General features: G+C 38.7%; 1 protein-coding gene across 1 annotated transcript in view; it reads right to left on the minus strand.

The window, feature by feature from the left end:
• Positions 1-4,138: 4,138 nt before the first annotated feature.
• The window catches only part of PDGFC (platelet derived growth factor C), a 61,240-nt gene continuing 52,532 nt past the window's right edge, over positions 4,139-12,846 (minus strand). The window contains exons 4-6 of the mRNA XM_009893770.1: positions 11,117-11,324; positions 5,459-5,676; positions 4,139-4,772 (exon numbers count right to left, since the gene is read on the minus strand). Of these exons, the coding sequence (XP_009892072.1) occupies positions 4,656-4,772; positions 5,459-5,676; positions 11,117-11,324 (543 nt within the window). The 3' untranslated portion in view covers positions 4,139-4,655. The remainder of the gene's footprint in view (positions 4,773-5,458; positions 5,677-11,116; positions 11,325-12,846) is intronic.

Raw genomic sequence — 12,846 nt, forward strand, 5'->3', positions numbered from 1 at the left:
ATCCAAATCAGACTATTTAAACAGCTAGTATCTGAATTGCAAATTTGTAAGAGTTTCAACATAGTCCTCTGTTAGAAAGGAAATCGGATAACAGCTTACATAAACTGATGTGCAGTAGCTACTAAATAAGGTAGCTTTGTGCTTCCGTCTCTTTCCCCTCCACACACTCTGTTGTTTCATCCACTTTTTTTTTTTCTCTTCTTCTGCTGAAAAGGAGCTGTTGGCCTGTGCAACCAGGCAGACGAAGAACAAGAAAACTTAAAAGAGTTTAAGAGCCAACAGATCTGCAGTTAACACCCTCGGTGACTAAAGTTTTGGTGCTGCTCCACAGCACTCCCATGCTGGCCATGGCTGACAGGAGGGTTTCAGGAATGTGAATATCTACAGAATCCATAAAAACAAGGCTCACCATCAGTCAGCAGCTCCCCACCTATTCCTCTGGGGGGAAAAATTACTTTTAGCTGAAGCCATTTATTGGGAATATGGTAAAACGTACAAAATGCAGCCTACGCTGTTTGGATTTTGTCTGTTTACAGGAGCTACTTCATTCCACTCAGCTGTTTCCACTGCTTAGGCCCACTGGAAACAGTCATTTCCCTCTTTATTCCCTAGCACTGATGCTTACATTAACGGAGTTCAGCAACTCGTGGCTTAAAAATGACAGCAATAATTTTAAAAAATCTCCACAAAGATGTAAGATCAAAGCTTGCAAATTCTATTCCATATTGAAAATCACGGGCTTTCTACCCACTCTTGTCAATCTTTTTCTACACGTATGGCATCCTTGGCATTCAGCTGCAATGACCTGTAACTGTGAAAGGCACCATTGTTTGATAGTAATTCATGATTAATATCTTCAGTTAGTTTTTACCACACATTTTTACTCAGAAACAACATAATATAAATAATAATAATGAAACAAAACCCTCAGAGGAGCTTTTCCTGCATGCTGTGTGCAACTGTAGGTATAACAAGCCTCGGTTCACCTCCAGGCTGCAAGAAGTTAAAGCTCCTCAGAAACACCTGACTGAAAAATTTCACCTTTGGGTAAGAACATCTTCAGAGGGAGAAATGAAAACCTCTCAATGGAGGAATTTTAAGCAAATTAGGAGAGGTAGAGTTAGGCAATTGTTTCTGTAAGCATAGTGTGGCACAATCCCTTTATGCTAGAACGGTACCTATCGTAATTAGTACATTTCTTAGGTGCAGTTCTTAAGTTTTATATCAACTATATTTTTCAAAGATTAAGACCAAATACCAGCAATGGTCAAGGCATCCCCAACTAAACCCAGAGCTGTGCATGTCCCCGTCTCCTCCCTCCTGCCGGCTGGCACCATCCCCGCAGGGCCTGCTGGGGACAGCCTTGCACCCGGGGCTGACAAATCCTCCCCAGGGAGGGAGGCCTCAGGGAGCTACAGGCCTTACCCCAGGGGAGCTGTCAGCAAAGTAGGACCTGTTAGCAAATTAGGAGCCGTCAGCAAATTAGGAGACCCCGGTCATCAGCACTGTTTCTCTCTTGCCCTTTTCTGCTGTGTTTTCCCCCAGCGGCCCTGGCCTGGCCCAGCTCTCCCGCGCCCTCTCACCCTTCTTAGCCCCATCCCACGTATTTTACCTCACCTCACCCTTTCCCGCCAACAGGAGGTCACCAATGTGATACTTTGTTGTGACACCAGCTCCCCTGCACTGTCAGAAGGACTTCTTCAAAACATTTTAAGACTCTTCTGGGTGCAAAGACCACTGAAAACTCAGGAGGATCTCTAGACCAAGCCTAGGCACCAGGTCAGGAGATGGCAGGGGTGCATCCCATCACACCGCCAGCAGGGCAGAGGATGTAGCAGGAGAACTGCACCCTTCATTGCTTCGCTCGGTTGGCATCTTTCCCAAACCTCATCCTTTAAAGCAACCGAGCCTGTCCATACTCTTTAAGCTAGGGAAGAGTTGGGTTGCTAAATCCCCTGAATATCCGAGGGGAGGTGTAAAAGCAAAGTCTGAGCAGAGGCAGTGAGAAGACACAGCTTCTGCACGGAGCTGAGGAGAAGGGAAAGAGCTTAATGATCCTCGGCAAGAGGATGGCAAACAGGAGGGATGGTGATTTTGGATCAGATGAGAGGGACAGCACTGTGAAGGGGGAATGAAAAGAGCAAAGGGACAAGGAGTTCAGATGCAGGTCTATAGCAAGCAATTGGGAAGGAAACTGGTGCAAGAAATTGGCAAGGAAGAAACCAAGCCAAAGCCAGAGGGGAATAGAAGAAACACATGTGACTTTTGGAAGACAAAACCCTCCATACCCTGTATTGTTTCAGAAACTCCCCATTCCTCTACTGCCACCAAATACCTACCCCAAAATCCATGTCATGCCTTCTTCCACAAGTGAGTTTACAGGGAGGATGAGACCTCTCGCATTTCCTACAGCAGAAATTTATGTAGCAGAATTACATTTTTCAATTCTTCTGCTGAATTATGATGCCAGAGGTTATGCTTTTATCTCAACTTTCTTTTCAAAAGCTCTTTAAATCACAAAAAAAGGACAACATCAATGCAAAAATAAAAACCAAAAAAACATCATCCCTACAAAACACTCTTTGTTCTGGTCAAAGACTCAAAATTCAAGTGAACCAGGTTTCCTGTGTGACCATAATTCTGCATTCTGATACAGGGTTAATTTTCAGACTGGATACTTATATGCCACATTAACATCAGATATTTTTCTTATTCAGTAGGAGGTTGAGGGTGGCGCACAATAGACCAGCTAAGACAGAATCAGAAGTCACCTGAGCATTTTCCAGAACTGATATCAGAAAGTCATACTAACTTGCAAAACTCTCCACATTTTCATCAGAACTCATTTTCACAATGGAAACAATAACAGAAGATGTTATTTCAATTTGAGGGCTTCACATCCAGATAATTTTGAACAATTTGAATGTTTATACAAATGCAATCACATTCCTTCTTTTGCCTTTTTCTTCTCGTGGTTTACAGTAAAGCAGAATAAAGCAAGTGGAAGTCTTAGTAATAGAAGGCTTTTATTTTCATAACTGACTTTCAAAATGGTAAGTAGAAAATTGCCCTCTTTAACTTTTGCTATTATTGTATATTGAACAGATACAAATATGCAACCACACAGAAACGTTTATTCTCCCAAAATTAGCATTATTACTTTATTTGGTGATTCATTACAATCTGCAAATCCAATAGTCAAAAAAATAAACTAGGCATAATGTTAAAGCATTTTACAAGCAAAATACTTTACTGTTTCCTTTTCAATTTGCATAGGGTGGGATAAGTGTATTGGTTAAAGAATATAATGTACAGAAGAACAAAACTATAGTTCATCAACTGTACTGAAGAGTGTTACGATCCTGTGAGTGAACAGTATTTAAACCGCTATAACTGCCAATGGAAAACCATACACTTCAACGTTAACAAGGCTGCCTTCCCATGACCATGATGCATCATGAAGGCTGCAAGCCACTGAGCTTCTTTTCTTATATTGTAGATCATCCTACTTTAAAGAAATTAAAGAGTTAAACAAGCCAGTATGCATCTATCTATGTTCATTTTTCTACCGGAACAAAGGCCAGAATGGAGAGAAGGAATTTTTAAAGTCAGCTTCTGAAACCACTTACAGTTACGTCTGTCTCTCATCTTTTCAATGTCATGGAGCTAGCAAGCTTAGAGCTTGATCCACACATCTCTATTATTACTGTGCATCCACATAAAAAACTGTGGTTTTTCCACTGTATAGCAACAAACTGCAAAGAGATCATGCTCATTTCCCATTGTAACCACATCTCTGTTCCTCCAACTGTATAAATCTGGCTTTAAAGTCTTACAAAACTAAAAAATAGTTGATCTAGGTTGTAATAAAAAAAAGAATATTAAATACCTTTGGTAAAAATAGATATATTTAACAAGTTTAGAAAAGCAAATAGTTATATTGTCAAAAGGAGAGTATAAAAATGTACACGATAAAAAATAATAAACAAACAAACAAATCATCAGCCATAGTAGTAAGAATAAAGGCGCTGTTCTTTTCAATGTTTGCTTCCTTAGCTCACATTATTGTCCAGTCTTCTTTCTAAAAGGCAGGAGCTTTACTAGAGCGTATGGAAAAATCCAGTCCTTCCTACCAGCATTAGACAAATTAAGTTTAATTCGGATCAAGCCAGTCTGTTTTAACCCAAGTTTATACAACAGAGAACACTTCGATTTAGAGTACATAGGAGTAGTTGAACACAGAAAGAAAGATTTCAGGTGTTTTCAACCAGAGGCCAGATGTACTGGAGCTGTAGAAATGAGACAGCCAGCAGGATCGTCTCCATGATGTGAGCCTTCTAACTTTATTTTTACTCCTAAATTATAAATCCGTGTATTGTCAAGAAAATTGTGGGGGACAAAAACAATACATGTATTTTAAATCCCTCATTGATGCCTTTCTCCCATCCTTTCACTGGGCCTCCAAACAGAGCTGTCACACAACGTATAATCCCAGTTTGGCTTCTCCTCTTTTAAGAGCTCACTGTAAATCTTGAAGATGGAAGATCCCCAAAGCAAACAACTGAGATTACAGAAGGAGATAATGCACAAGCCCCATAATAGAATCAGCCATTGATTGAATGTGCTTTGAAAGAAAACAGCACAATTAAACATATTTATCCTTCAGTATTCCCTTTGCACACACAGTCACACTCCTCGTGGTGTTCCAAGGGTACATCTGTCAATGATTTATGCAATCCCCGGACGCCAATCCTTGGCTTCAGCTGAAGAACCTGAAGGAGAAGCAGCCAAGCATCAAGAAAACAGCAAGTGCTTCAGCACACATCTAGACTATGAGCTAGATCGCACTGGAAGCACACTGGATGACAGGAAGCCTATTAAAAGGAATAGGTTTTCCTCAGCTGAATTTCTTCATTTATTCCACCCCCTAATTATTTTTGCATTTACCTCAAGCCCTTTACAAAATTGATTAAAACATGTTGAACAGATACTTGCTTTTACCAAAGAAGAAAGTCTTGCAGTTTCGTATTTCTACTTAATTTTATTTAAGGGCTAAGAGTAGAGTTAACCCAATGGAATTATTAAATAATTCTGCAATAAATAATTTTAGCTATAGATTTATAACAATGGAAATGGACAGATATATGTTCCTTCATAAAGTTCACATCTGTCACCAGGGAAAGCTGAACCAGGAGGTGTGGTTGTGATGTATCTGAACTTCACCAGTAAACAAATACCTCAGGAATGACTTAACAGTTCCACAGAAAAATATTTTAATAAGAAAGGTATTACTTTTTTTTTTATGTAACACCTAATTAAAATGTTAAAAAAATATTTACTATAACTGCAATACATAAAATTTTAAAATATTGATATTGGTTCATTCCTATAATAAAAATAAATTCCTTAATTGGCTTTCAGTATTTCCAAACATGCAAGTGTAAAAGAAAGCACGTACCTCATGGTATTTTTTGGTGACTTTTGTTGGTACACATTGGCACTCATTGCAACTCTGATGACAACAGGCACAGTTTCCACCACAACGTTTAACCAGAAGACACAATGGCCAGAAGATGGTGTCAGTTCGCTTCAGCTCCTCCCTCAGTGACACTGAGAAGTTGCGAGGAGTACAACTATAGAGCCGCACCTCCTCCTTTAGGAGGTTGAGATCGACCACTGCAAAAAGACAAACAAACTGGTGCTTTTCTTATTTGTAACCCATCTTCGCGGGTGCTAAACCAACTTCAGCAGTGCAGAACCCTTGAGGAAAGTTCGTTTTTGTGCAGGTCGTACAGGTTCAGCACTCAAGTATAATACCACAGTTTTATGAACACCATGAAACCTAAATGGAATGATCGTTGTAGAGGAATATTCACCATTTATTTTATAAGTCTGGCAGAGTTGGTTCAAATTAAACAAAAGAAGCTTTGGCTACTATGTTCCAATAAATGTTTTATCAAATCAACCCTAATGGAGTTCCCTTTCTTCATGCTAATACTCTGAGCTCTTGTGTTGCTATGCTATATTAATTTTGGATTGGAGAAACACACACAGCAATTAAGAATCCTGCAAACCTCCAAAAACATCTTAATTAATTTGAATAAAGCATTCAAACTTCTTCCCTGCTAAAATTTCAATTATTGCTTCATTGCAAGGGTGATGAAGTATAAGAAAGAATCAAACCATTTATAGCTAAGAGGAACTCACTTCTATGGACTAAGAACTTCAAGAAATGATGTCATCTGTGAATAGTGTATGGACAACAAGTAAGTACACAAGTATGTGTATCTATATGATTATTAGTAGACTCCATTTTTTTCCCTCCTCCTTCATAGCAGTATACATGTGAATTTCTATTGCTTCTCTAGGTTTCATTTTCACTTGATATGTCTTAAATAAAATACAGCTGCTCCTTGTAAGCACCTAACTTGAAGTGCAAATTAAAGATATTAATATTTAGCACCAGTTTCCCTATAAACTGGTTCCACTGTATCCCACTAAAGTTTCACTACGCCAATGGTTGAACAACAAACTCCTGGAAAGATAGGGAACAGGGCAAGCTCCTTTAGGTTCACCTTAGCTGCACAGCCAAGAAATAACAAGCCTTGAAAGAGGCAGTTAAGACTGAAAATAATGGGACTGGCTTAGTGAATAAATTAGGGTACTCTATCTGGTAAAAAAAAACAAACAAACAAAAAAACCCCCTATGATAATATGGCTACTGAGATGACTGAACTAGAGGTCTCAAACAAAGCAGCAATGAGCTTTAAACCAACTGTTTTTGAACAAAATCAAGAAGAAACTAGGGAAAAAAATCATCCCAGTGCATTGATGTTACTTGAGAAACACTTTATAGTTATTGCTAGCAGTTTGTAAATAAAAAGCAATAAAATGAAGCTAAAATATGTTCTTGATCGGAATCACCCGCTAGAGAAATACCCTTCTTTCCCTCTACTGACTATGTAAAGAGCCTCTAGAGGTCACCAAGGAGAATTTCAGCATATCAAGGCAAGATAATACCTCTCAATTCTATTTAAACACAGAAGAAATAAAGACAATTTAGAAGCTGCATTTCTCTAGTAGAAGTGCTCACTAGCACTGTCCCAGAAGCAGATCTTTGGGCAGCAATTTCACTCCATGTTTCTTCAAACATTTCTTTCGCAGAACATTTCCATACACTGGCATCCACAAGTAAGGGTTTATTGCTGTGGGAGGTCAGTTAAACACGCTGAAGCCTTTTCTCTGCTTGCACTTACAGTGAATACCAAGCTGGGGCACTTCATTCCATCACTATCAGGTTAACATAGGCTCCTAAATAAACAATCTGATTTTTAAAAGCGAGGAGTGTGTAATTACTCCAATAAAGTTACTGATAGGACGCTAGCCTGCCCTCCCTCACTGCAAGAGCATTCCTGGGAGAAAGCTGAGAAAGGAGCACCGGAGAAGTGAGACAAAACTTCCGGGGGAGAGATTCACTGTGAGAAATTAGAAATGATTTAAGCTCTTCTGATCAGCTAATAGCTCTAGGCTGAGTCACTTAGAGGGTGGACATGTCTACCTCCATTAATCAAGGGCAGTGGATAGGAATGGAGTACTTCTTTCCCCTGTTATGCTTTCAAACATATAATAAGTGAACTGTCTGAATGAGGATAAAATGCCTGAAACACAATGAGAGAAACGCTGGTTCTGGTCACACTTTCTACTAGTAGATTTCTACAGAGAATGACATGCTTGGTACAGTGAATTTCAAGAAGCTAAACTTATGCATACTAACACAATTGCTGCTCAGCCCTTCACCATGACAAATTAAAAACAGGAGCTGGGCACTGATGCCTCTTCCAGCAAGCCCACCGACCGGTGGGACAGAGATGCCTGGGGTGTGTTGTGCTTCTCCATTACCTCCTGCCTCCTGGCAGCAGCAGAGGAATGACTCCATTTCCCAGTACTAGCTGTAGTTACAACACAGAGAAAAGGGCAATGCACTAAAATGAGCAGCAAGAGTATTACACATTTTGTCACAAAGTTGGAATGAATTTGAACTGAACCCCTCAGGATCTGCAGACCCAAATTTTAAAAAAGGTTCTGTGGAAGAAGATGCAATCAGCTCTTAGCAGATATATTTTAGCGTGCCTTACTGTTACAACAGGCTTCAGGAGAGATGAAAAATGTCATGTTTGGTTTCCATGCTTTACAATGTAACAAGGTATATTGCTATTATACCTCACAATGAACCCTTGCCCTACCTTATGTAATTCAATTCCATTAAAAGGTCTGAGGCAAATTTATCTAGTGCTTATATAATCACTTCTTTGAAGTGTGTGAATGAAGCTGTTATTTTTTCAAAGAGTATCTGTCTGTCCAAAATTTATTTTAACACACTGTGGGCACAAAGCTAGATGAGAGTATGTATATATTCCCTTAAAAGTGTTTACTTAACCACAATAAAAGGTTATGTGGATTTCCCAAGTGCACTGAGTTACAGTACCTGTTATAATGTGAACATTTAAACACTCCTTCAACTTGGCTTCCACTCATGTATCATGTTTGACACAACAGTCAAAGTTCTTTTGTCTAGCACTAGCTCAGGAGGAATGGAAAGCTCTGCAGTAGCACATGAATGGGAAACAGTAAAATAAAAAGAAAGGGAGAAGGAAAAAAGGTGAGGATAAGAAACGTAGATGCAGGTAGGTCTACAGTAAAGTCTGTTTCTAAAGGATGCCTTCACTGGCATGTACAACTGAAGTAATCTATGTTCATGCCAGCCTGAAAATAACTGTGTTCTGCAACTGGCATCTTCTGGGACTTGTATTGAGTACCCCCTTTCCTCAAAACATTTTTCCTGCTGGATGCTGCTCTCAAAGTCAATGAAACAAATTAAATTCTGGTTGAGGCACTTGCATCTGGGCACACATAGCAGCAGGATGATTTTCATTCCTGAGCACCTTGGAGATGTTCCTGGGAGTGTAAGTTTCTTACTGGCTCCTACAATAGCACAAGGCTGTTACAAAACCCCAAATGATGAGGGGGGTGGGGGGAAAGTCACATAACTATATGAGAAAAGTATCTGTTAAGGACTATGGTTGGATTGTCTCTCTTCTTCTTAAGCAGACTTCAGAATATGGTCTAATGATTGTGCTTATATTTCTGTGGGAAGTGATGGGATCGTTTTTTTGCACAGCAAAATATATTTTATTTTTAAGTATGTTTAATATTATAAAAGAATTCAGAACTATATTTAGACATCAAAGCCTCTGAACTTGGTGTTTTTTCTTTCCTGGCTAGAAGTTTTTGGAAGCATTTTATCCAGTGAAAACATCAGACAGAAGTTCTGTGGAATTTAGGTTGTCTAAATATGGTCTTTTCATATGAATTATTAAGTAGGAGTAGAGGACAATACTCTTCTCTACGTAAAGTAACATACACTTTTAATTACATTTTCATTTAATCTAGATGTAAACTGATGTTTGTCTATGAAAGCAGGACAGTGATTTAGCTTTTACTTTGAAATATTGCAAAAATAAAACTGATCTAATTATAGAATCAAAGAGTTTGAAAAAACCCAAACATTTTATGGCATGTACTTCTCCCGAACATTTCTTGAAAAGGTTTTTAAATACAGCAAACATTCTACTAGAAGGAGTTTAAGAGAAAAAAAAAAAAAAAAAGAAGGAAAAAAAAAAAAAGGTTTGCTTTCCGTATCTATTGAATAGACCTAACAGTTAATACTATGTCATCTCAACTGGACATATTTTCCGCCTCAGGCTATTACATTACACACTCGGTAATGCAGTCTGAGGGTGGTCTCTTAAAGATAAATGTGGCAATACCATGATATGTTTATTCAGTGGAAAAATCTGTTTCAGCATCTAATTAGAAGTCTTTAAAAGATTTACTCTGATAGTTTCTTTCTAAGATATGTCTTTCAGGGAGTTGCTTTTGTCTATATAGACGTTATCCAACACCTGTATTTTAGTTTATGTAAGGTTTCACAAATTACACTTTGTTTTTCTCCCACTTACTGTAAGTTTATGGCATACATTTGGCAAATACTGAATCTCTTTAATTAGGACAGTGTTAAAGAACTATCTGAAAGGCACGGTCTGTTGCTGAAAGCTTTTAAAGATATTTCCTCCTCTGACTCTTGATTTAGTTGCTTTGTGCACAGCTGCAGCAGTACAGGTAGGGTACAAGGGCTGATTTTTGGGCTCTGATCCAAGAATTAGCTGTCAAAAATTTAAATTTGAGTTATGAGAGGTTTTACTTCCTCCCTTTTCTTGCCAATCAGATGATAATCTAGTTTACATTTGTCAACAGAGGAGTCTACTCAGTTATGCTCATATGTTTTCATTTTCACGCTGTACGGTGGGCACGGAAGAAGATATTGCCTTCATGCTATCCATCCATGTGGAATCCATAAACATGAAATAGTGGGGAGCATCTGGATGATATGTGGTAGCAAATTCTTGAATGTCAAGTGTAGATGGCCGAAAATTACTTGCTGAACAAGTAATGGCACCACAAGTCTTGAAATATGTAACCTACTTTACATCTGATTAAGATGACAACTGCATAATCAAACTGGCACGACACAAGGATTTCATGAGTTATCATGGAAGAGAAACATTTAGCTAACTGCTCTCAGTTCATATGGTGTAGAGACCACAACAATTCTAAGGAAATAAACCAGTCATTCACATGATACAGTGGGTGTAAGAAATTGCCTAACCCAAAGAATCATGGTTTTGCCCTTCATAAAAAACAAGCAAACAAACAAAAACAAAAACAAGAACCCACAGTTAGATTATGTCACCCATCCAAGATGCCCTGCTACTTTCTGGAAATAAAGATCTCCCAGGTCCCGTATAGAACCGTCTATTTTTTTTTTCCCCTTTGTTGCTTTATCCTGCTAAATTCCTTTAAGTTTTGAGCTTAGTAATTGTCCTTTTTCATATAGTATAACGGTGAGAATAGCTAAGAACAATGATCTCCGCTGTATTTCTCACATATTGCTTTCTGGGAACCAAAATTCAAGGCGAAGAATGCTCTTAACTACTGTTTCTTTGTTACGAAAACACACCCGTAGATAGCTGCAAGGCCAGACAGAAGAGTAATTTACCTCTTGATTTCCTCCCATGAATATACGCCTTTCCAAGAAGTTGCCACGTTGGCCTGTACAAATCTTCCAAATCCAGTTGCCACCGATCTGGTTCAAGGTACCGGATAAGTTCTTCCACAGTACTAAATCCAGCAACAGCATTGTTTAATACATCTAACGGTAAAGTTGATGGGGGTAGCAATGATGGGCTAGGTGCTTCTGTGCGGTGCTGCAATCAAAGCCAAGAGAAGAGTACCAGTCAGAGGGTTAATGGATCTGCTTTGATGAAGTGCTGTACTTTACGAAGTTACATAGCTGGGAAAGTTTATAAGTGGCTAGCTTGTTTCCAATGTACAGTTTACCTAATAAGACAAATGACAAGAGTCAAAAAGTACCTAATTATTCTTCAGCGATAATTCTAAACAAACTTCCACTAGACAGTTTTCCCACTTCTTACATTCCTAGCCTTGAAGATAGCATTCCGCTATACCTGTTCTTTGAAGAAATTCTCCGAGTGACAGGCAAGATTTTAGAAACACAACAAAGAGTGATTTGAAAATATGGCCCCATTACAGGCAACTACTGTAACCTTCTAGAAAGCTGAGGAAACATGCATTTCACATGCCACCCTTCCTCTGAAACTTAACCACAACCTTTGTCTTCTTTTTCAATTTAAAATATGCACATACCCTAGTACAAAGATAGTAAATATCCCACTCTCATCTATAGATGAAAAAAGCACCAGTCATATTTCATACAGTATTAAGAATTATGTTTCTAGTTAAACAATAATGGACAGTAATAACAACATCTGGTATTACTTTAATTATTTCTCCCTTAAGAATGAAAAAAAAAACCCAACACATGTTCCCAAGGATATCAAAAGTACTTAAATGCTGAAATTGAGTACTGAAAAAGTCTATGTATGTTCCCACAGCACAAATCTCACTGACAAACTCACTGGATCTGGGGTACTCCGTCACAGACAATTCAAGCAAAGTGAGACTTCTGGTTTTGCTCACTCTACAATCTCTTTAAAAATTACGCATCAAATTGTATTTTTGAAAGAATAAAAAAAGGCAGGAAGGGAAGCCTAAGCGGGAAGCTGCTGCTGCATCACTATAAGTTTCTTTAGGCTTTTATATAGGCAGGCACCACTGCAGACTTTACGTCCACAGGACTAGAGCAATTTATCCGGATCACGTAAGAAGGATGAAGAAAGATTTGAACAAGATGCTGATTTAGGGGACAGGAAGGACAAGAATCTCAAATATGTAGTGCTGCATACATCACTGCTTTCAAGCGTAGTCCATATAAGATTTAGGGAAAATGTATTCACTATAAGTACAGTCAGGTTTTGTAAAAGGGTGCCCAGAGAGGCTGCACAGCAGCCATCACCGGAGGCTTTCAATACCTGACTGGATCGAACCCTGAGCAATGGTCTGACCTCAGAACAGACCCTGCCCTAAGCAGGAGATTAAACTAGAGTCCTCCTGAGGTCCCTTGCTGAATTTTCCTACAACAATCCTACAACATAATATTAAGAATGATGGACAGAATGTTCCTCCAATAAATGAACTAACATGCTGCTTAATAAAACAAACCTAAACAGCAGTTTTCTGAAATATGTATGCCTGCAATAGCTGTATTTCATACCAATAATTATATTTTCCTTTCTGTGCTCTCAATTCTATTAAATATGCATTTTTGGTTTCAGCTAAATGTGTGGTTGAAAGGGCAGCAAATGGAAG

The sequence above is a fragment of the Charadrius vociferus genome, unplaced genomic scaffold (assembly GCF_000708025.1).
Source record: "Charadrius vociferus isolate BGI_N301 unplaced genomic scaffold, ASM70802v2 scaffold59, whole genome shotgun sequence".
In the NCBI taxonomy this organism is placed as follows: domain Eukaryota; kingdom Metazoa; phylum Chordata; class Aves; order Charadriiformes; family Charadriidae; genus Charadrius; species Charadrius vociferus.